Source organism: Garra rufa, chromosome 4 (assembly GCF_049309525.1).
Source record: "Garra rufa chromosome 4, GarRuf1.0, whole genome shotgun sequence".
Taxonomy (NCBI): domain Eukaryota; kingdom Metazoa; phylum Chordata; class Actinopteri; order Cypriniformes; family Cyprinidae; genus Garra; species Garra rufa.
Genome location: NC_133364.1, coordinates 53,204,277 through 53,230,083, shown reverse-complemented (window position 1 = coordinate 53,230,083; position 25,807 = coordinate 53,204,277). Strand labels below are relative to the sequence as shown.

Here is a 25,807-nt window from a genome sequence, read left to right as displayed (position 1 = left end):
GTTTTAGAAATCAACCAGTAATCGATTCTGGATTGTCTTGATCGGTCTTTGTTACACCAGGTGTACTGTATTACATCTGGATACATTTCTCTCCAAATATCAGCTAAATCAAATTTATCCATCAACACAATAAGATTTGAATTTGGAGAAGCTGCTTTCCTTGGAGGGTGTCGATCTAGCATGTTATTCATTACTATGTTAAAATCACCACCTAAGATCAAAAAAGCGGTCGGATATTTTCTTAATGTAGATGAAAGTTTTTGATCTAGCATGTTAAAGAAAGTGCAGTTTTCCTTAACAGAGTTATATCCATAGATGTTGACAATAATCACTATAAATTGATTGACAACAACTACCATTAGTAGGAAATGACCTGAAGGATCAATACTGGTTTCTAGAATACTACCATTAAAATGATACTTCATAATCCCCACTCCAGCAGAATATTCTGACCCGTGTGACAGCCATATTTCATTGCCCCACTGTGACCTCCAAAATTTAGCATCTTCACATGTAGAGTGACTTTCCTGGAAAAAACAGAAATCTACTTTGTGTCTCTTAGAAAACAAAAATAAAGCCTTCCTTTTAACACTATTTTTCAAACCCCTGGCATTTAAAGAAAACAAAGACAAAGACATAAAAACGAAACAAGAGAAAAATACCTAATCAATTAGGACAGAAAAAACCCTGCTAGAAAAACAAAAAAAAAGCAATAGTTTGCTGAACTCTGCAGTGTAAAGAATATAATACGTATAAGGGCATGGGTAAAAAGACTCTTTCGTTTTCTTTTCCTCCTTTTGTCCTATTTTCTCACTTACAGTTATTAAGATATCTTCTTCAAAAATAAGCTCTCAGCCTCACTGACAACAAAAAAAGGATTCAAAAGTAAATATTCCACATAAGTCCCAAAAATGAAAGTAAAAAATAGAGATAAATATTCAGCATGTGCAATAATAGCAAATAGGTAACGGTGCCTTTAAATCCTCTGGTTAGAGATTCCCATTAGTTGAATACAACACAGTCTATAGTCTGCCCATCGTTTCTGAAATGAGGAGATACAAAAAAATAAAATAAAAGAGCTATGGGGCAGATCGTTCCGTGAGTATCAGAAAACGTCATCTGGTGCGCGGGAGCTTCGATGAGGATGCCGCAGCATCTTTCACCCTAACTGATCATTGGTGGAAATCTTCTTACCATCAATATAAGCAAACGGGCCTCGGAAGCCCGCTCTCTTCCCCTCCTTCCTCGCTCGTTCGACAAGAGGCCAAAGTTTGTTCCTGGCGTCTTTGGTGCTTTGCGTCAGGTCTTCAAAGATCCTGATTTTCCTTTCTTTAAAGACGGCGGCGGTTCTGGCATCCCTCCAGATCTGATCTCGGATGTTGCGTGAAAGGAACTGTACGATGATTCGGCGGCTGAAGCGCGCTCCTTCAACGAGAGGACCCAGTCTATGGGCGACGTCAAGTGTGAAGATGAGCTGGTCTGCTATTTCAGGTGAAACTTTGCTGAACAGATCGATAAGAATCTTCCGAACATCTTCTCCTCGCTGCTCCTGAACACCGGCCACTCTTAGATTCCACCTCCTCTTGTAAGCATCCAGTTCGTCGCATTTGTTACGCAACACACGGTTCTCCTTTTCCAGTGATTCCACTTTGTTCTCTAGCGAGCTCACCTTGCTTGTCACCTCTTCTACTTGATTGTTCATAAAATCGAGCGCCTCAGTCACACTATTTAATGAGTTCGTATTATCTTTCACTGTTGTCTCGAGGGCTTGCATCCGAGTCAGAAATTCCATTTGCAATTTTTCAACTCGCTCCATAACTTCCAGCAAGTGCGAATTTGAAACCGTCTGATTGTCCGACGCCACTCTGTCGACCAATTTCGATTTTTTTGGAGGGTGGTTTAGGAGTTTCAGGCAGGGGGATTTTCGATCCAGAGTTATTTGCTGCGTCGTTCCCCTTAAACGCACCATCCAGAGATTTCCTCGTGTAAGAATGCATGGCAGCTCGAACAGGCCTATCTACATCCATCGTGCTCGTTCAAAAGTTAGAAAAATTTTAGAAAGAAGTAAAAAGACTTACTTAGACGGAAAATGAAATTATTATTGGCTATATTGGCCCTTATACACGTGTCAGCTACAAATCAAATGCAGAGCTTCAGCACAAAGATGTTACTCAGTCGCTATCTTGGCCCGAACCCCAATCCATGGATACCTGCCCACCCACTCCTCCCGGTACCTGCAGAGACGTTTTAGCTTTTTTTGCAGCATGTTGGGGTTCCGGTACACCAGCCATGTCAATTTCATGAATTAAAATTTGCTTATCAGTGCATATCTTAATGCGCGCCAACGGTATAACTTATCTAAAAAAAACCAAACAAACAAGATGCTGCAGCCAATGAGCAGCCGGCGGGGACTGGTTGCCAGGCTGCAGGATGACTCAACCTCGCTCCACGGACAGTTTTTTATGTTTTATCAGACAATAACTATTTAAGATTTTGCTTCAGTATAATTTTCGGGACAATTAGAGCGGGATTCGGGATAGCAGCTTAGATTTCGGGACTGTCCCGAGGGGCACATTAAAAAATTACAACAAATGATATTTAAAGATTATAAACTTTATTTTACTTTAAAATCATACAAACATTTATTTTGTACAAGAGTGAGTGCAGGTGCAAAAGAGGTAGGACCATTAAAAAATGATAAATACAGTAAAGGGTACAAATACAGTGTGTCAATTCAGTGTGAACAAAACTCCCAGTTTGGCCTGAAGGTCCGTCGTCTGTCCCCCATCAAAGTGGTTGGGAATATATTCAAGTTGGGCTGTACTGGTACATCATTCTTGGACTTGCTGATATCTGTAGAAAGATGTACAGTATAATTATATGGTAGATGTGATAAAAGCACAACAATATATATGTTATAAATAACAGTTTTTAATTACGGCTATAATTACTGGCTAAAATTGGAAGGAAATGCGTTTAATAGAGACAAATTAGTAGCAGTATTTGTATCAATGAGACTGGTCTCCATTAACAATAGGCTACTTGGTAAAAAGATGCCAATAAGTCACATATTTTAAATGTACAATCTTTATGTTGTTTCACATTAATTTGGAGATTCAATGCAAAATTGTTTGTCAAATAGTTCGTTTTTTATTGATTGCCAGCACTAGTCTGAATGTTTTGATGTCTGTTGCTTTGTGCCATTAAACTGCTGTTAACTTACATTTTTCTTATTTCACCTCAGACCTGATGGCACTGAAAGAGGAGAATCAAGAACTCAATGAAACAGAAGAGAAAGATCAAAATGAGAAACATGATTTCAAAACTGAAGAAAAATCAATTAGTTGCTCACAGAATAAAAATACTTCCTAACCAGAAATAAATAAAAAAACACAAAGTACGAACCTGAATTCTAACATGAGAATTCACACTGGAGAGAGACCTTACAGCTGCCAACAGTGTGGAAAGAGTTTCTCACGAAATGGAGATCTTAAGACTCACATGAAAGTTCACATTGAAAAGAAGGCGTTAATATGCCCTCAGTGTGGAAAGAGTTTTACACAGAAAAATACCTTACTGTCCACATGAGAGTTCACACTGGAGAGAAGCCTTTTACCTGCAAACAGTGTGGAAAGAGTTTCACGTATAAAGAAAACCTTAAGATCCACATGAGAATTCACACTGGAGAGAAACCGTACAAGTGTCTTCAGTGTGAGAAGAGTTTCACATGTTTAAGCAGCATGAAACGTCATTCGCAAACTCATTCTGGAAAGAAACTGCCATTTTCCTTGTGTGAAGAGGTTTAGAAAAAGAAAAGATTTCTACAATCATCTACACGCTCATTTTGAAAGACATTCAATTGTAGTCAAAGTACTAAAAAATTTTTTCCATCAAAATCATGCAAATGTAAGACTTTGTCTGTGTTCTTTGTTCAAGAGTACAATGAGAAAAAGGGTGTGTAAAATCACACCAGAGCTGAATGTGAATCTGATCACCTTCAAGCATCCTTCATCTCTTTATATTTCACCATAAAGCTTTTTTTTTTTTGTACTTCTGTGGCCATATCTGACCATTTGCTTTATTGTAGTTTGAAATATTAAGTGATTACAGTAGATTCCCTCAAATTGTGACTATGAAGAGGTTTCACTCAATTTCATGAGTTGATTTCTCTGAATCAAAATATTGTCAAACTTGCACCTTGCTGGGAAAAGCAACAGTGTAACTGGAAGATTATAAATGAATTGACAAAAACTGAACAAAATGACTTGTTCCCATTGAGTTTAAGTGTATTTTAGTGTATTGTTTAGTTAATCTCAATTTAATGTTGTATTATCTGTTTACGTTTATGGACTTTATCAGGAGACGCATGGAAATATTATTCTAGTTTTGTGCAGGTCTTTTTTTTAATCAGCACAGTTCATTCTTTGTTGTGCTTCCAGTAGCCTGTATGTACAGTAGATATACATCCTGTTTCCTTTCTAATTCATTTGCTACAATAAACAATCCTAAGCAGTTGGCCTTCATTCATTTTCTTGATAATTATACATTAAAGAAAGTATTTAATAAAATTGATTTAAATAGTTGTATCCAGCAGTAACATATTTTCATATCCCTCCTCTATCTATGCACAAATAGCTTCTCATCAGCCCATTATATCTATTTTCTTTTACCTACCCAGCCAAACTACATTTTACAACTCACATATCACTTTTAGCACATACTTCAAACACTTCATTGTATTCTCATTTGCACAGCATTTCTTCTGTTGCCAAATTACACAGTTCTGTCATTTTGAACCACAGACTGCTCACAAAAAAAAACGTCTTCACTCTTTGCACTTTCAGCCACTACAATCTCAGTCAAAGTCAGTACTTTAAGAACCTATCAGCTTTCGCCTTGATTTCATCATGTGGTCCACTTTTGTTTGTTCAACTTATAGCCTTATATCATTTTAACCTTCATAATGTCACGACTGTGTGTATGCAATGCACAGAGATGAGAATTAAATAAAAAATTCTTTAATAAAATCCACAAAGGGTAATCCAGACAGGTCAGCAGGGGAACATACATCCAACACAACATAAAGACATTTAAAACCGGACAGAAAGGAAGGACCAAGCAGGAACTTAAACACACAGGATAATTAAACTCAGGTGGGCAGGGAATAATTAATTAACTAAACATGACTCTCACGGTGTGCTGGGGTTGAGGAGCCAGGGGGAAACAAACAGAAAACCAGGAATGCAGCAACCACAAAGTAACTTTAATAAGATGGTAATTAAGATTCTAAAACAATGATGGAAACTTTTTGAAACAAAGAATAAAGTACATATAATTTTAATTTAATGCTGCCATAACTTGCAGTACTGTAATGTATAATTATTTTAATAAAGACACTTACCTCAGTCTATTAGCCTGGCTAACGCCAAACCACGTCATGACAACTTCGTCATGATTCGTGGACTGGTAACCACATGTTAATTTTCTCGTATTTGAGGCGTGGTTTACGAATGCCCAGAGCCGTTTATTGGGCACTACGAATGTCTATCAAATGCGCCTGTGCGTAGCTCATAGCCAATCGTTTCAATTATACCGGATGACGTATGTAGAGCGACAAGGCAAGGCAAGGCAAGGCAAGTTTATTTATATAGCACATTTCATACACAGTGGTAATTCAAAGTTCTGTACATAAGAGGAATTAAAATCATAATATAAAATCATACATAATAAATCACAACAATAAAAACTGAAGATTTAAGAACATTTTAAATGATTTAAAATTTGATTTAAAAATTAATTAAAACAGTAGAAATGATTATACACAAAATAATGCAATCTGTTCGGACGTAGCACAGTGCTCATTCAATAAATGCACAACTAAACAGATGAGTTTTGAGTCTGCATTTAAATGTGTCTAATGTATTAGCACATCTGATCTCTTCTGGAAGCTGATTCCAACTGCGGGCGGCATTATGGCTAAAAGCGGATTCCCCTTGTTTTGTGTGAACCCTTGATATTACTAACTGACTCGATCCTAGTGATCGGAGTTGTCTGTTGGGTTTGTATTCAGTGAGCATGTCAGCAATGTATTTAGGTCCTAGGCCATTGAGAGCTTTATAAACGAGTAGAAGTACTTTAAAATCTATCCTAAACATAACTGGAAGCCAGTGTAAGGACCTGAGGACTGGTGTGATATGCTCTGATTTTCTGGTTCTAGTCAGAATACTGGCAGCAGCGTTCTGTATGAGCTGCAGCTGTCTAATGGTCTTCTTTTAAGCACATAAAGATTGAACTGAAGAGTTAACTTGCATGTCTACCAACACACTGGCGTGATGTCTTCTCAGATGAACTGACAAATTAAGATGAAATCATGAAATCCAAAATGTTCCCACACACCTGACCTTGCTAAGGGGCCGTTCACATGAAGCGTCTTTTGTGCACTCAAGTTCGCTATTTCAAATGTAGACGCGCGGTATGCGCGCTCGTAATGGAAGCGACGCGGTGCGACACGCTCGTTTTTCCCAGGCGCATTGCGCATGCGTTGAACTGTGAACCGTGCGACGCACACACGCACCGAACCGAGACAAGTGAACCGAACGGTTCGGGTGTTTTTCATGTGCCGTGTCACCCCTAATGACGAGGGGTTGAGTAAATTTTTTTTGTTCTGGAAACATACTTCTCATTTAAGCTTGTGTGTTTTTGTCAAATATGTATTTTCTTCATTTAAATTTGTTTCCATTAATGTGCTTGTTCAGTGCTAAGTATTTGTGTAGCTTTTGATTGCTTGTTTTATTTTGTGTTTCCTTGCTTGCTTTATGATATAATTCTTTTCTTTTTTATAATGTTCTCTAGCAATAAACTCATGTAAAGCTTGTGTGGAAAATATCTTTATATGTTGTTGCCCAAAAAATTAATTCTACCAATGTAATGTTTATTTTTGTTTTCTCATTAAGGTGATGCAGTCCAAGATATGCAAATTTGAACACCCTACTCAGGAGGTCCTTTTAAAACATTACCGATTGCGCCACTACCAGGGAAGAAACAGCCAACTCCCCTGCCTATACACTGATTACATCTGCTCCTTTAAAACCACTGGAGCGTTGAAGTCACCTTTCAAGATCACACAAGCACTCATCTTCAAGTGAGAGTCACTTAACAATTAATTGTATTTAATTTGTTGTCCTAAATGTCAATGTAAATTGGTTTTTCTTTTGTTCTATCTAGTTGTATTTTATAATGCTGTTTTTGGAGTGAAATTTTAGACCTGGAGTTTTATATTTAACAAGTAAACAAGTTTCATCTAGTTACACTTTGTGTAAAAAAAAATGATTTTGTAGTAAATTTCTCTGGACTTGGAATGTTCAATCATCAAATTTGTTTTATACAATATTTGGACTTGTATGGACTTTAAAAGGTTGTATCATCTAAGAGATGTTCAAACTGCACTTTTACTACCATTGTGATAAAATTAAATTTTGAATTGTTTTCAATTTGCTTTTTCACAATGAAATAATATTGATGCAAAAAAATGTGTGATTCTGTACAATGTCAATTTAATGTTTAATAAATTTTTTCACTACTGCATTGACAATTCTGTGCTAAATTTAAAACTCAATACAATTAAAATCTAAAAAGTTGAGAGAACTCAAAAATCTTCTGAAGCTGGTTGGCTTAAACTTTTGTGTTTTCTCAACTTTCGATTGTTTGCAGTTACTTAAACTATCAGGTTTTGTAAACTTCAAGTATTAAATTATCAGGACTCCTTATTTCTAGTCAACTGAACATACAGTTGGAAGTTTAACTAAAAATTTGATCAACTTAATATATTATGTTGATTAAACATGCACACAAGTTTGTACAACTAACTGACCTTTAAGTTGAGTAAACTCAAAAATGTCCTGAAGTTTGTTGCCTTAAAATTTTAAGTTTTCTCAACTTCTGGGCCCGTATTCACAAAACATCTTAAGGCTAAAAGTAGCTCATAATTTGCCGATTTAGGAGAAAATCTTAAAAATAATGGGCGTGTCAGTCCTAAATTTAGGACTCATAAGTTTTTTCTCTAAGAGTGTTTCACAAAGCGTTTAGCGCTAAAACTAGCTCCTAAACCTGTGCAACGTAAAGACTGATTTTAAATCAGTGATTTATACGCGTCCGCAAGTTCGCTTGGGTTTGTGAAATCACTCATTTCGCGTGGCGGTGTGTACGGCTTCTCGAGTGAACTGTTCGCGTGTCACCCCATTTCTCACAAAAATTTTTAAAGCTGTTTTGGCTGAACAGGTACAAACAACTCTATAATCCATCAATGCGTGACCATAGAAATAGTCAGATGGCAAAAAAACTCATCGTGACCAGTATTTGCAAAAAAGTTTGTGAAACTGTACATTTTAACACTGTTGTGTTGGTTTTACTGTTGAAGACTGCTGCAATAAAAACATTTCTCATTTTGCTTTTGTTAGTGTTTCATATTACTTTTCATAGGCGTAATTCATGGGTGGGATGAGTGGGACACTTTTTGCAAAGCTCGATATTGTCCCACCACTTTTTTGAACATCTCGCAGCAAGGACCTATATGCTGATGAAACATTCCTTTCTGTAAAATAAGGTGCTGACGCTGGAATCTGTAGGGGTTTTTTTAAAATCATGCTTAATGTTCGTTGCGATGTTAATTAGCGACGCAACTTTCTCAATGCGGCTCGTGCTCAGTGTTCACATGCGAGTGCTTTAATCCCTCGCTTATGACTCATCACGGTTAAAAATCAAAACAAAATACACACAAATGTGTCTCTGATATAGGATCGCTGATGAACATATTTAATTTTATTAAGGGATGAAAAAGTTATGTGACGGCGGATTAGATCCGAAACCCTCAGCCTGTTCTAACGAACATTCTACCACTAGACTATTGGATATTACTAATAACTTTTGCATATATATGCATATATTCACTGCAACATTTATCTCGAGGCTAATAACATTTTATTAAAGTACATGTAAGACTAAAATTATCATGTTAAAAACTAGTTTAATGTCAATACATTATGTATACATGATCAGAGCCTGTAACCACAAAACATTCCATCTTACCACTAAAAGTTCTCCTAAATGCTAGTAAAAGTTTTTAGCTAAGAGTTTTCTCTTAAAACCTATTCACAAAGCCGCTGAGACAAACTTTTACTAAGGAATTCCAAGTATAGAGAGAAGTCTTAAGCTAAAAGTAAGGGCGGGGTTGACCTCGTTACTATGGATGATTTCGGCATGCTTATTAACTATGCACACAATGATTGGCTGATAGGGTAGGGATCTCTTTCAGACATTCATTCATAGAAATATTTTAACATGCAATATTTTATCATATTTAAATAAAAGTTTTAAAATAAAAATGTTGCAATATTCAAATAAAGATTTTAAAATGCAGGCTAAGTGTCACTAAAACGTGTATCTTCAGCCTCATGTGCGCTCCTCGTATGCATATAAACAGCCTTTTAATTAACAGGGTAGAATAATCATAGGTGATAGTAAGGCAAGTAAACGTAAAATAAAATTTTATGTTCTCTTACTTCTTACCCAACTTGTTCGTGAAAACAAAGTTGGGATAACATCAAAAACTAAAAAAGATGTGTGGGAAAATATATGTGTGCAAATAAATGCAGCTTTCCCACTTTTGTCCAGAAGCAAATATGACTGTGAAAAGCGCTGGTATTCTTTGCAAAGTCAGGCAAATTAAGGCAGAGATTGTAGAATTTAAGTGACAAACAACTGCTACAGCTAAACTTTATTACTTTCAAGTTGCCGATAATGTTTTCATGTAACCTTGTTAGGCTATTGCAGATTAAAATCCTTAGCCTCATTAAAATATTTATTGCATTCATAGGAAGCTGCCATTCGAGGATTGTTCAAACCTTGCTGTGGCATTATTGGGTTGCTTTTATTTGTTGCAATTCTGCAGCAGTCCTTTGCGATTAAGACCGCACCTTCTGAAAAGCTCATTATCATCCAATGCTTCTAAAATGCTTCTGTTCCGAGGCAGACAGCCGGCAATAGCCATTATAGGATAGTTTTAGGACTTGATCTTAGTGACTTAGGAGTCCTCTCCACTACTCCTAACATTTAGCAGATTTAGGAGCTAGTTTTAGTGCTAAAACGCTTTGTGAAATACTCTTAGAGCAAAAATTAGGAGTCCTAAATTTAGGATTGTTTTAAGCATTACTTTTAAGATTTTCTCCTAAATCGCTAAGTTATGAGGCTACTTTTATCCTTAAGATCTTTTAGGAACAGGGGCCCAGAATTTGGTGATGTGCGCGCGCAGGCAGCACATGCTTGCGGTGCAGAAGAACACGTCGAGTATAAATCGGACTAAATCATGCTTAAATCACAAGATCAAATCCTAACCTTCCTAAAATGGATGTTGCTGGTGATCACCTCGGAACTTAAACGTTTTAGAAACACTCTGCATGTATATGCACACATTTTCCTACACAATTTTTTTTTAGTCTTGGAGGTTATCCCAGCTCCAAATTTTCATTTGATTATATCCTACTTTGGGCAAAAAGTAACAGCTGTTCTTGCGTCCAGTTTGGTTTTGTTTTACGTTTGCGTATCTCGCTATCAGCCATGATTATTCTATAGTGAATAGAAAAAAAGCCTTTTACGTCGGCACCGATAGACTAGTGGTTAGTGCATCAGTTTATAGCGTATCTCTGCTCAAAGCGCCCTGAGTTTGATTCCCGTTTCGAAATATTTTGCTGCTCGCCCCTTCTCTTCACCCAATGATTTTGTGTTAGTTCTCCGCTATTCTGTGTCATTAAAAGCATAAAAAGCTCTTTTAAAAAGTCTGTTTACATGCATATCAGCTAATTGTTTATTATAAGAAGCACACAGGTAAAAGGCTGTCAATCATTTGAACACTTGTTTAATAAGTGACACTTGCCCTGTATTTTAAATTCTTTATTTGAATGTGGCAACATTTTTGCAAACTTTTTAAAACTTTATTTGAATATGGCAATATTTACAACAATATTTCTGTGAATAAATGTCTGACAGACCCCTCCCCTATCAGCCAATCACTGTATGCATGGTTAGTGAGCATGCTGACATCATCCATAGTAACGAGGTCAACCCCGTCCTTACTCTTAGATTAAGACTTTTCTCTACTGCTTAGTAAAAGTTTGTCGCAGCAGCTTTGTTAAATAGGTTTTAAGAGAAAACTCTTAGCTAAAAACTTTTACTGCTATTTACGAGAACTCTTAGTGCTAAGATAAAATGTTTTGTGAATACGGGCCCTGATTTTTTACAGTGTACTTTTAAACATTTATAAATATATTTATGACTACTTTAAAGTATTACAGTAGTGTATGAAAATATACAAAATATGAAAAAAGCATGCTAAAATTCACTTCAATTTCACATTTCTGTAATGTATCAAAAGTGCTCTATTTTCGCACACTAATTTTGTACTTAATGTACTTAAAATAATATTATATACATATTAGGATAAACTTAAGACTTAAGAAGTTTACAAACTGTGCTATTTTGAGACACCATGAAGCTGATCTAAAATGTGCTTTTAAAGAATATGTTTACATCCACTGAAGGAATTTGTCATGATCTGGGCTGTGGGGTTTTCCCTCAGCCACCTGAGGTCGCTGTTCCCCTTGCACTGCACTTCCCTGATCGTTCACTCCTGTCTTGTCATTAGCACTCATCATTACACTCACACCTGTTCACTATTATCCGGACTATAAGAACTCTCTTTCCCCACTCATCATCCTGGCTGCATTGTCTCTGGACTCTCTTCTATGTCTGTCTCTGTGTCCCTGGATCGAGTCGTGTTGTGCCGTGTTGGCCGTTGGTTTGTGTTTTGTTTATTTGCTTGTTTGTTATTTCGTGTTTAATTAATAAATTAGACCCTGACCTCATTGTTTCACGTGACAGGATTACCGTAATACAGCATACTGTGTGTACAAAGAAAACAGCATCTGTGCTTCATCAAAACACTTTAATCTTTTTGAGCAATCCTTTCATAAACCACAAGTCCAAAATTACCTTATAGGAGGGAACAAAAACAGCAAGAACTGAGAACACAAAAATATCTTATGATGCAACATTACAGCACATGTATGAAATGCAAAGGCACAAAACAGTAACTTAAAACAAATGTCCCAAGTGCCCTAATAAATCTGTACTTAGTTTTTCTTTTTGGTAACAACATTTTCATGGTTACATTTTCTTCTTTTTACAGCTCTCACCTCTGACAGTGAAGTGCCAGGGGACTCAAACAAAAAGGGAATGACGTAATTCTCATTTGTAAAGCATACCTACATTCATTCAGAATAGACAACTAATGCTTACAGTATGCAGCTGTTTTGTGCACATGCTTGATAGAAGCTATAATGATTACATAGAGTTTTGGGGTATTGAAACTCGGAAAAATGGCTAAAAGAAAAAGATTTCATACAAACCAATAAGTGCATTGACTTTCTCTGAGTCTAGCTGCTGTTTCTGTGATCCACTCCCGGTCAGACTAGATGATCCCAGAACATCTCTCCCAAACAGCAATACAGCAAGTTCCTGTGTGAAGAGGGACATCCTGCTGCGGTTGAGTCGTCTAAATCAGCTTTTGCTGACTTGAACAGCAGTGTTGCCCAGTGAAACCTGTGCCCACCAAACCAAAAAATCTACATAAATATACAAATTATGAACTACAAAGAAATTGTGGTAAAGAGACTGTAGTAGGTACAAAATGGAAATTATATAAGAAAAAAGTACCAGGTCCATATTTCTGTAATAGATTGGTGTGATTTCTATGCTTACCTGTACTTTTAAGTAAAAGTTTCCTATTAAAGTTAAAAAGTACCTTTAAAAGTATCTTAAAGTCAAGGTATATGGAGTTAGAATTGTTGCTTAATTCCAAATAAATACATTATGATCCACAAATAAATGTAAAGCGATTGACAAAAACCAAGCACATTCACGAAATAAATAGAATGAGATTCACAAATAAATCTTAGAGTTCCACAAACATGAATTATATTCACAAGTAAAAAAAATTAGAATTGCAAAAAAAAAAAAAAAAACATACAAATATTTTTTTTTTATACAAACACAACTTTGCCCGGAATTTATATGTGAATCGCGTACTGTGCATTTGTAGATCGCTGAGCGTACAGAAATGTCGATAAAAGAGGAAGCTGGCTCTTTTTTTTTTTTTTTTTTGACATTTTTGCCTTTTATTTGATAGGACAGTAGTTAGACAGGAAGAGAAGTGGGAGAGAGATAGGAGGGACGGGATCGGGAAAGGTCTGAGAGCCGGGATTCGAAAAAGGGATGCGCGAAGCTCAACGGCTCTACTGTACATGTTGATGTGCGGCTCAAGAAGCGAGCAAAGCTGCACATCGGTTTTTGAAGTTAACGGTGTGGCGAATCCGGTTCACAACAATAAAATAAAAGTCTATATAATGGCACCTTTCCCATTTTTCTTGTTGTTATGGAAATGACAGGTCTAGCTGCTCGCTTGTCATTGGTCAGCTGTCAAAAAAGCGCTTGACGTAGGGCGTTTTCTTCAGAAAAGTTAAACTTTTTTCAACTTGAAAAGACGCTCCGAACTGTAGAAAAAGACGCTGGCGGTGGCGTTTAAAAAAGCGTTCAGGACTTTTTTGAAAACACGGTTTACTCCATAGGATTATAATGTAAAGCAGAGGCTGGCAGTTTGAAAAAAGATGCCAAGTGTGAACACGCCCTGAGTTATCTATCATAAAGACAAGAGTAAATGCTGTTTTGTAAAGGTGTGTAATTTGTAATATGTGTTTTAGCTCCACTAGTCAAAGTGGACAGTGGGACTGTGTTGCCAACCACTGCCAAATTTTACCTGCATTTTATGGGTGGATGGGTGCCAAATTTAAACCCTGATGTTGTGACATAAAATAGTTGTGAGAGATTTTTCTGTTGTAAACTATGCATCATACAAGAGCATGACCTGTACCAGGTAGTATTTTGATTCCTTATAGGCTACTAATTAAACAAAACATTTTTGGGGTTATGTGTTTTGTATTAGGCGATTATGTATTTAATAGTACTTTTCGAAGAAGACAACAGAACTGGCCCGGTGGCAAAGGAATTGTTTTCCGTTGGGCTTGCTTGGTGGCCCCCGTATAGGGACAAGACCCAAATTTTCCAAACTGTCCGAAAAAAGGTTGTGTCCAGTCCATCAAAAGGCTGGAAACAATTTGCTGCGCCTGTGCTATATGAATCGGGTAATTTTCAGTGCAGAAACATCTTATTTTTTGAATAGATTTTCAGTCAACAACTATAGACTGATAGCCTGGGTTTTCCCAAGCTGCCTTGCGCGCAGCACAATTTTATTCACGCTGCTAGGCAGCCTGGATTCCATGGACCAAATTTTCACCTCAGATCACCGAACGGGGAGGGAGCAGCAAAAGGATGATGCCTTCTATGCGACTCTTCGAAGCAGTTTGTTTATAACTATGGATCCAGCATGGCAGCAGACGCGAAGTTATCTTTCGATGCAGCCTTAGATAGTGTTCTAAGTATCACCCATATCACCATGCAGCCCAAGACCGGTAGCTCACTGAAGCTAAGCAGGGCTGAGCCTGGTCAGTACCTGGATGGGAGACCTTCTGGGAAAACTAGGTTGCTGTTGGAAGAGGTGTTAGTGAGGCCAGCAGGGGGTGCTCACCCTGTGGTCTATGTGGGTCCTAGCACCCCAGTACAGTACAGTGAAGGGGACACTATACTGTGTCTACACTATCCTTCGGATGAGACGTTAAACCGAGGTCCTGACTCTCTGTGGTCAAAAAAATCCCATGACACTTCTCGTAAAGAGTAGGGGTGTAACCCTGGTGTCCAGGCCAAATTCCCTCCACTGGCCCTAGTCAATCATGGCCTCCTAATAATCCCCATTCATTGAACTGGCTCCATCACTCTGTCCTCTCCACCTGTAGCTGGTGTGTGGTGAGCTCACTGGCGCCGTTGTACTGTGGCTGCCGACGCATCATCCCATTGGATAGTGCACACTGGTGGTGGTTGAGGAGAGATCCCCCATATGATTGTAAAGTGCGTTTGAGTGTACGACAATACACAATGAAAGCGCTATATAAATGCATCATTCATTCATAAGTAGGTTAGAACGCAAGTTTATTATGAAAAAAGAGCAACTTTTGGCGTTAAACCATTTCATAACCAAGAAGGATGTTTTTACCCTGCTACCAACAGGCTTTGGCAAAAGCCTCATATATCAACTAGCTCCGTTAGTGGCTAAGGCAATGTGGTTTAGCGAGACCCCAGTCGTTATGGTTATCTCGCCATTAATCGCCCTAATGGAGGACCAGGTACAGGAGGCGGCCAACCTTGGAATCTCTGCCACTCAGCTGGGCCCAAGAAAGAAAGCGTGATAAAGTATTGTCGATACAAACTTCTGTTCAGCAGTCCCGAGGCCTGGATGAGCGCAAAGTGGCAAGACATGTTAGCCACGGAGTTGTATAGGACCAACCTGCTAGGCATTGTCATCAATGAAGTCCATTTAACTTATAAATGGTAAGTGCTATTTATTAATATCATATTGTCGTTATGCCTGTAGCCTACCTAACTCCTTGTCGAATTTCTGTCTGGGACTTTTCCAAACTCCCTGAAAACTTCAGTTGTTAAGCCCCTTCTGAAAAAGAGCAATCTTGATAACACCATATTGAGCAACTATAGACCAATATCAAATCTTCCTTTTATAGGCAAGATTATTGAAAAGGTTGTTTTTAATCAGCTGAACCACTACATAAACTCAAATGGATACCTGGACCATTTCCAATCTGGTTTCAGACAACATCATAGCACAGAGACAGCGCTCAAAGATAATAAATGATATTCGCCTAAATTCTGATTCTGGCAAAATATCAGTGCTGGTATTACTAGATCTCAGTGCTGCGTTTGACACTGTCGATCATAACATCCTTCTAGATAGACTGGAAAACTGGGTCGGGCTTTCTGGAATGGTTCTCAAATGGTTCAGGTCATACTTAGAAGGAAGAGGTTATTATGTGAGTATAGGAGAACATAAGTCTAAGTGGACGTCCATGACATGCGGAGTCCCACAAGGCTCAATTCTAGCGCCGCTGTTGTTCAGCCTGTATATGCTCCCACTAAGTCAAATAATGAGAAAGAACCAAATAGCATATCACAGCTATGCAGATGATACCCAGATTTACCTAGCCTTATCGCCAAATGACTACAGCCCCATTGACTACAGCCCCATTGACTCCCTCTGCCAATGCATTGATGAAATTAACAGTTGGATGTGCCAAAACTTTCTTCAGTTAAACAAGGAGAAAACGGAAGTCATTGCATTTGGAAACAAAGATGAAGTTCATAAGGTAAATGCGTACCTTGACGCTAGGGGTCAAAAAACAAAGCAGTAACTAAATAAGCATACTATCATCTCAAAAACATTGCAAGAATTAGATGTTTTGTTTCCCGTCGAGACTTGGAGAAACTTGTTCATGCCTTTATCACCAGCAGGGTGGACTATTGTAATGGTCTCCTCACTGGCCTTCCCAAGAAGACCATTAGACAGCTGCAGCTCATACAGAACGCTGCTGCCAGGATTCTGACTAGAACGAGAAAATCAGAGCATATCACACCAGTCCTCAGGTCCTTACACTGGCTTCCAGTTATGTTTAGGATAGATTTTAAAGTACTTCTACTCGTTTATAAAGCTCTCAATGGCCTAGGACCTAAATACATTGCTGACATGCTCACTGAATACAAACCCAACAGACAACTCAGATCACTAGGATCGAGTCAGTTTGTAATATCAAGGATTCACACAAAACAAGGGGAATCCGCTTTTAGCTATTATGCCGCCCACAGTTGGAACCAGCTTCCAGAAAAGATCAGATGTGCTAATACATTAGACACATTTAAATGCAGACTCAAAACTCATCTGTTTAGTTGTGCATTTATTGAATGAGCACTGTGCTGCATCCGAACAGATTGCATTATTTTGTGTATAATCATTTCTACTGTTTTAATTAATTTTTAAATCAAATTTTAAATCATTTAAAATGTTCTTAAATCTTCAGTTTTTATTGTTGTGATTTATTATGTATGATTTTATATTATGATTTTAATTCCTCTTATGTACAGCACTTTGAATTACCACTGTGTATGAAATGTGCTATATAAATAAACTTGCCTTGCCTTGCCTTGCCTTGTCGCTCTACATACGTCATCTGGTATAATTGAAACGATTGGCTATGAGCTACGCACAGGCGCATTTGATAGACATTCGTAGTGCCCAATAAACGGCTCTGGGCATTCGTAAACCACGCCTCAAATACGAGAAAATGAACATGTGGTTACCAGTCCACGAATCATGACGAAGTTGGACTTCATACATGTGGAAATGAGAATAATTCAATATATCCATAAGGTTTCTTAGGGATACACAAGGGAAACAGCGGTCTCCTCCGCTGGAAAATATTGAAAAGTATAGCCACAACCTGCGGGGCGAAGGAGACCCAGGCAGGATCACAGCCAAGGACTACTCCGCATCTAGCCCTGACTGCGGGGCATGGAGGACCCAGGGTTCACCGGAGGGACGGATCCACGTGGGAATGGCGCAGCAAGCCGACACCAGCCGTCCTCCCGCTCGCCTGAAGTCTTATGTTAAGACACGGGAGGATACGGCCTCTGCGCGGAGGTTGTAGAACCTAGCGAAGGTATTAGGTGTCGCCCAGCCCGCAGCTCTACAGATATCTGCTAGTGAGGCGCCATGAGCCAACGCATAGGATGAAGCAACACTCCTAGTGGAGTGGGCATGAACACCTAAGGGGCATGGCTCTCCCTGATATAGATAAGACAGGGAGATGGCATCTACCACCCAATGAGCCAACCTCAGTTTGGAGACAGCATTCCCTTTCTGCTGAACCCTGAAGCAGATAAGCTGCTCGGGCGCCTGAAGTGCCGAGTGATTTCATTTTCACATATTTATAGACACAACATCGCAAGGCTGGGTCTGCCTCCTCCAGGGCAGAGCTTGTAGGTTCACCACCTGATCGCGGAAAGGCGTGGTGGGGAACCTTGGGCACAATAACCGGGCCGGGGTCTCAGGTTGTAACGTGAGAGTCGCCGGGCCCGATTTCTAGACACGCTTCGCTGACAGAGAAAGATTGTAGGTCTCCTACCCTCTTGATGGAAGCCAGGGCAGTCAGGAGCGCTGTCTTAATGACAGGAATTCTAGCTCGACTGAGGCCAGTGGCTCAAATGGAGCGCCCCGCGGGGTCCCAAGAGGGTATGAGGTGCGGTCTGGGCACCTCTGAGGGACCTCACGACCAATGGGTGCTTACCTACTTTGCTCCATCTACTGCATGTGATATGCGGCGGCATATATTCCGAGAGTCGAGGGGACAGCTTGCGCTCCAACTCTCCTGCAGGAAAGGAAGCACTACTGCAATCGTGTATCTCTGTGCCTCTCAGCGAAAGGAATGCCAGCAAATAGACCTCATCTCAGTGCGTAAGCCTGCCTGTGTCAAGGGAGCTCAGTACTGAGTGATAGTTTGTATCACGGCCTGTGGAAGGCCGGAGAGGTCTACGGTGTCAAACCGTGCCCTTACAGGGAAAGACTGCCTCGAGGGAATGGTTACTAAGACCTAAGTCCGGGTGGGCCATCCTTGTAGCGCAACCTACAGACTTACTCCTCGTCCTCCCTGGACTCGCACAGAGTCTGCGCAAGGAGGCTCGCTGGGGAATGGCAACCCAACCCGTGGTAAGCCACGGGCTGACTTGTCGGCAATACTGCGGGAAAACGCCAGTCCGGAGTGAGCCGAGATGCCATGCCCATCATGGGACTCGATCGTGCTGAAGCGGTCTCACATGAAACAAGCTTAGCGGCAAGCGGCTAGAGCTGTCATGTGCCCCAGGAGCCTCTGATTTTGAGAGGACCGCTGTATTGTGCCTGATTAGCTCAGCGACTACAGCACTGACTGCGCGCTCTTGGTAGCAAGGCGGGCCGTCTTGTGGACCGAGTCGGGCTCCCGACCGAGGAAAAGGATTCCCTCGGTTGGCCTGAAGGACCAGATGGTGGGGGTGTCCTGAAGCACCAGGTCCCTGTATTCGCACAACGGAACTCACGAGTGGGCTGGTAAAGCACCAGTCGAAGAGAAGGTTGAAGACGCGAATTCCTGTCTGCCGAAGAGGGGACGGGGAGCTCCCATGGCCTAAAGAAGGCAGGAAGGAGGGGGACTAGCCAAATGGAAGCACCTCGCGCTGAAGCGCTCAATCCCCGGGGCAGACCGCAGAACCTACCATAATTTGAATGTCCCCCCCCGGGCCTCACCGCGGTGGCCGAAGAGCATTGGCGGCTCAACGGCTGACCGCAGGAGGGAGGCGGGGGGAGCCAGCTCGCGAACGAGCGGCGGGACTTCAGCGTGGCCATGGTCATGCTTTCACCATGTGGGCATGAACCATTCGTGAACGCCGCCGCAGCGTGCTCAAAGCCTAAACACGGGAGGCAGCGTTCATGTCCGTCTGCTGAGGAGAGGAAACTACCACACCCAGAAACGCACGGCCGAAAAGACATTCTGAAAAGAACGTCTGAAACGGCCGCTAGAAATTGCTCTTTTGTGATCCTGGTTGCCCAGGGAGGCGCCGCGGGGGCAACCGTGCACTCGCCGGGGCTGCTCGCTGGAGATGCAAAGGCTTTATATGGCCATGAAAACGGCCACCCGCAGGATCACGCTGGCGGCTGCCAAACAATGCTCTTTCTGTGAAACACTCTTTTAGTTTTGGCAGCGCACCAGCAGGAGGGAGCATGAACTCTGAAGTCCTCTTCTTAGTAGTAGCAGTCAAGAGGACCGAGGCTCAGTCCATCGGCTCTGAAGCAAAAAAGTCTGACTGAGTGGTGCGCACGTCCACTCGCCAATTTTCAATTGGCCTTTTTAATAAGGCTCAGAGATGATCGGTCTCTCAAGAGAGATCCCAATGTAACGTTGAAGTGATTCGACTGAGGGGGAACAGATATAATGGGCTGATGAGAAGCTATTTGTGCATAGAGGAGGGATATGAAAATATGTTACTGCTGGATACAACTATTTAAAACAATTTTTTTTAAATACTTTCTTTAATGTATAATTATCAAGAAAATGAATGAAGGCCAACTGCCGAGGATTGTTTATTGTAGCAAATGAATTAGAAAGGAAACAGTATGTATATCTACTGTACATACAGGCTACTGGAAGCACAACAAAGAATGAACTGTGCTGATTAAAAAAAAGACCTGCACAAAACTAGAATAATATTTCCATGCGTCTCCTGATAAAGTCCATAAACGTAAACAGATAATACAACATTAAATTGAGATTAACTAAACAATACACTAAAATACACTTAAACTCAATCGGAACAAGTCATTTTGTTCAGTTTTTGTCAATTCATTTATAATCTTCCAGTTACACTGTTGCTTTTCCCAGCAAGGTGCAAGTTTGACAATATTTTGATTCAGAGAAATCAACTCATGAAATTGAGTGAAACCTCTTCATAGTCACAATTTGAGGTAATCTACTGTAATCACTTAATATTTCAAACTACAATAAAGCAAATGGTCAGATATGGCCACAGAAGTACAAAAAAAAGCTTTATGGTGAAATATAAAGAGATGAAGGATGCTTGAAGGTGATCAGATTCACATTCAGCTCTGGTGTGAACTGACTTGATTTTACACACCCTTTTTCTCATTGTACTCTTGAACAAAGAACACAGACAAAGTCTTACATTTGCATGATTTTGATGGAAATTTTTTTTTAGTACTTTGACTACAATGTCTTTCAAAATGAGCGTGTAGATGATTGTAGAAATCTTTTCTTTTTCTAAACCTCTTCACACAAGGAAAATGGCAGTTTCCTCCCAGAATGAGTTTGCGAATGACGTTTCATGGTGCTTAGACATGTGAAACTCTTCTCACACTGAAGACACTTGTACGGTTTCTCTCCAGTGTGAATTCTCATGTGAATCTTAAGGTTTTCTTTATACGTGAAACTCTTTCCACACTGTTTGCAGGTAAAAGGCTTCTCTCCAGTGTGAATGCTCATGTGGAGAGTAAGGTTTTTTTTCTGCGTAAAACTCTTTCCACACTGAGGGCAGGTAAAAGGTTTCTCTCCAGTATGAATTCTCATGTGGGCAGTAAGGTATTTTTTCTGTGTAAAACTTCTCCCACAGAGTTTGCAGGTGAAAGGCTTCTCTCCAGTGTGAATTCTCATGTGGATAATAAGGGTATTTTTCTGCGTAAAACTCTTTTCACACTGAGGGCAGGTAAAAGGCTTCTCTCCAGTGTGAGTTTTCATGTGGGCAGTAAGGTATTTTTTCTGCATAAAACTCTTTCCACACTGAGGGCAAATTAACGGCTTCTTTTCAATGTGAACTTTCATGTGAGTCTTAAGATCTCCATTTCGTGAGAAACTCTTTCCACACTGTTGGCAGCTGTAAGGTCTCTCTCCAGTGTGAATTCTCATGTTAGAATTAAGGTTTGTAGATTGTGATTTTTTATTTATTTCTGGTGAGGAAGTATTTTTATTCTGTGAGCAACTAATTGATTTTTCTTCAGTTTTGAAATCATGTTTCTCATTTTGATCTTTCTCTTCTGTTTCATTGAGTTCTTGATTCTCCTCTTTCAGTGCCATCAGGTCTGAGGTGAAATAAGAAAAATGTAAGTTAACAGCAGTTTAATGGCACAAAGCAACAGACATCAAAACATTCAGACTAGTGCTGGCAATCAATAAAAAACGAACTATTTGACAAACAATTTCACATTGAATCTCCAAATTAATGTGAAACAACATAAAGATTGTACATTTAAAACTTATTGGCATCTTTTTACCAAGTAGCCTATTGTTAATGGAGACCAGTCTCATTGATACAAATACTGCTACTAATTTGTCTCTATTAAACGCATTTCCTTCCAATTTTAGCCAGTAATTATAGCCATAATTAAAAACTGTTATTTGTAACACATATATTGTTGTGCTTTTATCACATCTACCATATAATTATAAAAAAACATCAGCTCCTTTAAAAAAAAAAAAAAACATAATCTGCCATGTTTATCTTCACGCTTGAGAATTTAAATGATGTTTGATTAAACAAGGTTCAGGAGGAGCACGATCAGATAATCAACCCATTCGGCACAGGTGCAACCTGTTTAACCAATCATTCAATCAGCGCATCCTCTATATATTACCAGCCGTCTTACCTCCATCCAGCGATAGTTTCTTGGCATCCCTCCTCCACCCCTACTCCCCACTTCTAATCTGTTTCGATCCTACACTAGCAGGGGGAGTTCTCTGGTTCCGGCCTGTATTCCGGCCCGGAACCCTTCCCCCGGACAGCACGCCAAAATATGCTTAATGCTCGCTCAAGCAGATTAGATGTAAGGGCGAACTCGTGAAAAGCAGTAGGGATGCTCATATTGACCGTTTAACCGTTAACCGACAGTAAGAATTTTAACCGATTATTACTATCAGTTAAACGGTTTAAAAGAGTTTTCTATTCTTTTTTTTTACGCTTGCTGCATGGTGAAAGAAATAATGCTATTTGTAAGTTATCTGTTTACTCACGCGTGCGTGTCGACACGTGCAGTGTGGCTGTACAGACATATTTCGCTTCACCTTTACTGAGTAAACAGATGTAGTATATGCAACTCAATGGCAAGTGGCGTTATTGGGTTATCAGAGAGTGAATCCGTGAGTGAATGTATTCAAATTCTGAATGAATTATAGTCTAGAAAGTGCGCAATAGGCGCTCCCGTTACAATCACTGGAAAGCTATCACTCATCCTAGAGTAGTTCATCGCAATCTCATAAAGTTATTAAAAAGTAATAAAATAACCTTTACACTGCACAATTAATCTCTTATTTATATAATGCCAACACTTTCTTTGTTTTAATAAGAGAGTTCGCGAAAGTGTAGAAATCAGCAAAACTGAAACCGGCACTTTGGTTGGTGAGTGGATTGTAACATAGCCTCCTCTGATTGGCCACAGTGATAATCAAATCAACATACATGTCTGTGATTGGCTATTGCTGAACGCTGTAAAACACGCGCTTCTCCACACGCGCTTCTCCACACGCATATGACAGTGGATGGAAGTCCCGAACCGCAAATTGAAAGGGTTTTTGTGATGGTGTTTTGTTTGTGGATCTAAGAGTTAACAGGCAGCGGTCCTGCCTATCCGTACAGCATGTGGACATGTTAAAAACTAGGCACACTGAGGTATTGGCTGGCCTGCTATATATTTTTATGTCCAACGAGAAGAATAAGAATCTTAATTAGGTAGTTATTTAATTTATACATATTTAGTGTAGGCCTATTTATATTATTCTTTTTTTTTCATTCAGATTTTCTCTGTTCTCAGAACCGCTGCTGATGCGTGACAATTTAAGTATATGTCAATACAGTTTTTGTTGTTGCTCTGTATGCTGCTGTTTGCACGTTAAAATAAATAAATAATAAATAAATAAATAAATTTGCTTGTATTTTTAATGTATCATCACAGATACTCGTGCGTTCTATTTTTATTTTAAACTAATTTATTATTCTAATTTTATCAGTCAACGGTTAATGGTCAGATAACGAGCAGCGGTTGTCGGTCAGGAAAATTAACCGAAATGAGCATCCCTAAAAAGCAGCATTCAAGTAAGAACTATTTTCTAATCAAACCCACAAAAGTAACAAACTACATGTAACATTATTTCGTATTTAAAATACAAAATATGAGTAACTATTCAATTTTTAACCTGCACTGCTAGTCAGGACTCCCAGGAGGAAATCAGAAAGCCAAGCATTATGGAAATACAAATACAAAATTATATAACATCATAGTCCATTGGAATTTTTTGTTTACTTGCAACTAAACTTGTCTCTCCGATCGGCTTTAAGGCACAATCTAATCTTGAAAAAGCATCTTCAATAAGCCATTATCTTTTTTTGAAAACCAGTGCTGTCAACACTGTTCTTGTTGTTAATTTACAACATATAGTATGTTTAAGCAACTCTTAAAGAAGAAGTGTGCTGTTTTCCTGAATATTAGCACGATTGCAAATGTGATGCTGACTTTATTCAATTCAAAAGACTGAGACTTCTTGAGAAAAAGTGGCATAACAGGTTCTCTTTAACTCCCATCACAGCACAGAGATTGTGCTTATTAAAGTTGCATTTGTATTCTAGTGCTATTAGATCTTTCAGAAACCAAAACTTTTCCTTAAAGAGCTTGAAAATTATGTTGGCATTTGTGGACAAGAGTTAACACCGTTTAGTTCTTGACCATCTGACCACTAACACTTAAGGATGACAAAAGTCACAACAGATGCACAAAAAAAGTCACTTTAGTGCACTAGTTAGGTGTTTGATCAACTGTTTATGTCTCTCTCTCTCAAATAAAAAAACCTGTATTTTGCTGCAGTTCAAAATAAAGCTAGTGGTCACTGACTGTATTATTTGCTCCCCAAATATCTTTAAATAAAGAACAAAGATAAACAGCATGCAGTGACTCAAACAGGAGAAATGTTGTATTATTTTATAAGTAGGCTGGTGCTGGTGATTATTTATTGCTTGGTGTAATGAACATTCACTGCTATTTACATTTTAATATCAAACTTTTAAGGATGGCAAGAAAGAAAAAAGTAAGATTGAAGTGTCATTGTTTGCTAAATTAAGTTTTTTTTGTCAGATACTGTTTTTATTGTTTTCTAATCAGAAGTAGGTACTGTTTAATGTTACACAAAATAATTTTTTTTCTGTAGAGCTGTACATTTTAATAAGGATCAAATTAGTGACTTTTAGAATGAAAACCAACCTGTTTGTTCCTCAGTATCTTCATGTTTGACTCTGAATGTTTCTTCAATCTTCATGTCTTCTCTCTCCTCTTTAATAAACACCATCTTTATAACAGTGTGTTGTGGATCTCAGTTGATTCAGCAGGAGTTTTTCTGTGGGTTTGGTAGAAAGAAAAATCAATGTAAACTAAATGTCTGTGTGCGTCTCAATCAGCTCCTAGTTTAGTAGTCAGCACACTGGTAAGGGGGTCGGTCAGACAGTGAGTGTTAATGGACTTAATAAAAGAACACAAATTATACTCAAGGTTCACATTTGTATTAGGATTGCTATTTAGTATTTGCTGATATGTAGATTCTATTTATTGGATTAAACTTTTATTTTAACAAAAAAAATGCTATTTATTTGCTTATTTATGAAAACGTGCAAAAGGTTGTTTTCACATGACGTCACTGCTGTGGCGCGAAATGCAGATGGAGGGCAGGAAGGAATTTTTCTCCATAAGAATCAATAGCAGAAACTTAAAATACCTCTGTTTTGCGTTGTTTATAGGCGCTCATCATCGGTCAAACCGAGAAACCACACAGAGTTTATATCATTGCATGAAAATCTGCGGTTGGTAAAGGGGAACGGCAAGAAATTGCAATAATGACTGATTGCAGAACAGCAGAACCATACGTCACAGCAGTCACACGGCAGCAGCGCCACGGCAGCAGGCTCAGCCGGTAGTGGGCGGAGTCTCTTGCTGCGGCCCAATCAGGTCCCAATTCGCAAATTATCCGTCCTAAATAGTATTCGAAAATAGAATTAGTATGTCCTAAAAAGTATTCCAAAGATTTCCGGATGGTCTACTTCGTTAACTTCAAAATTCGAAGTACAGATCAATGCGCACTCTAACGGCTATTATATTGCCCACAACACATTGCGCGGTGAACGAGGATTTGATTAGAACTACAAACACGCATAAAAAGTGTAAAAAACT

At 39.2% G+C, this 25,807-nt stretch overlaps 1 protein-coding gene across 1 annotated transcript in view; it reads right to left on the bottom strand.

Moving 5' to 3' along the window:
• Window positions 1–24,932, bottom strand: part of LOC141333019 (uncharacterized) — a 55,792-nt gene extending 30,860 nt beyond the window's left edge. The window contains exons 1-2 of the mRNA XM_073837968.1: window positions 24,848–24,932; window positions 20,980–21,682 (exon numbers count right to left, since the gene is read on the bottom strand). Coding sequence (XP_073694069.1) covers window positions 20,980–21,682; window positions 24,848–24,932 — 788 coding nt within the window. The remainder of the gene's footprint in view (window positions 1–20,979; window positions 21,683–24,847) is intronic.
• Between the last annotated feature and the right edge of the window lie 875 nt (window positions 24,933–25,807).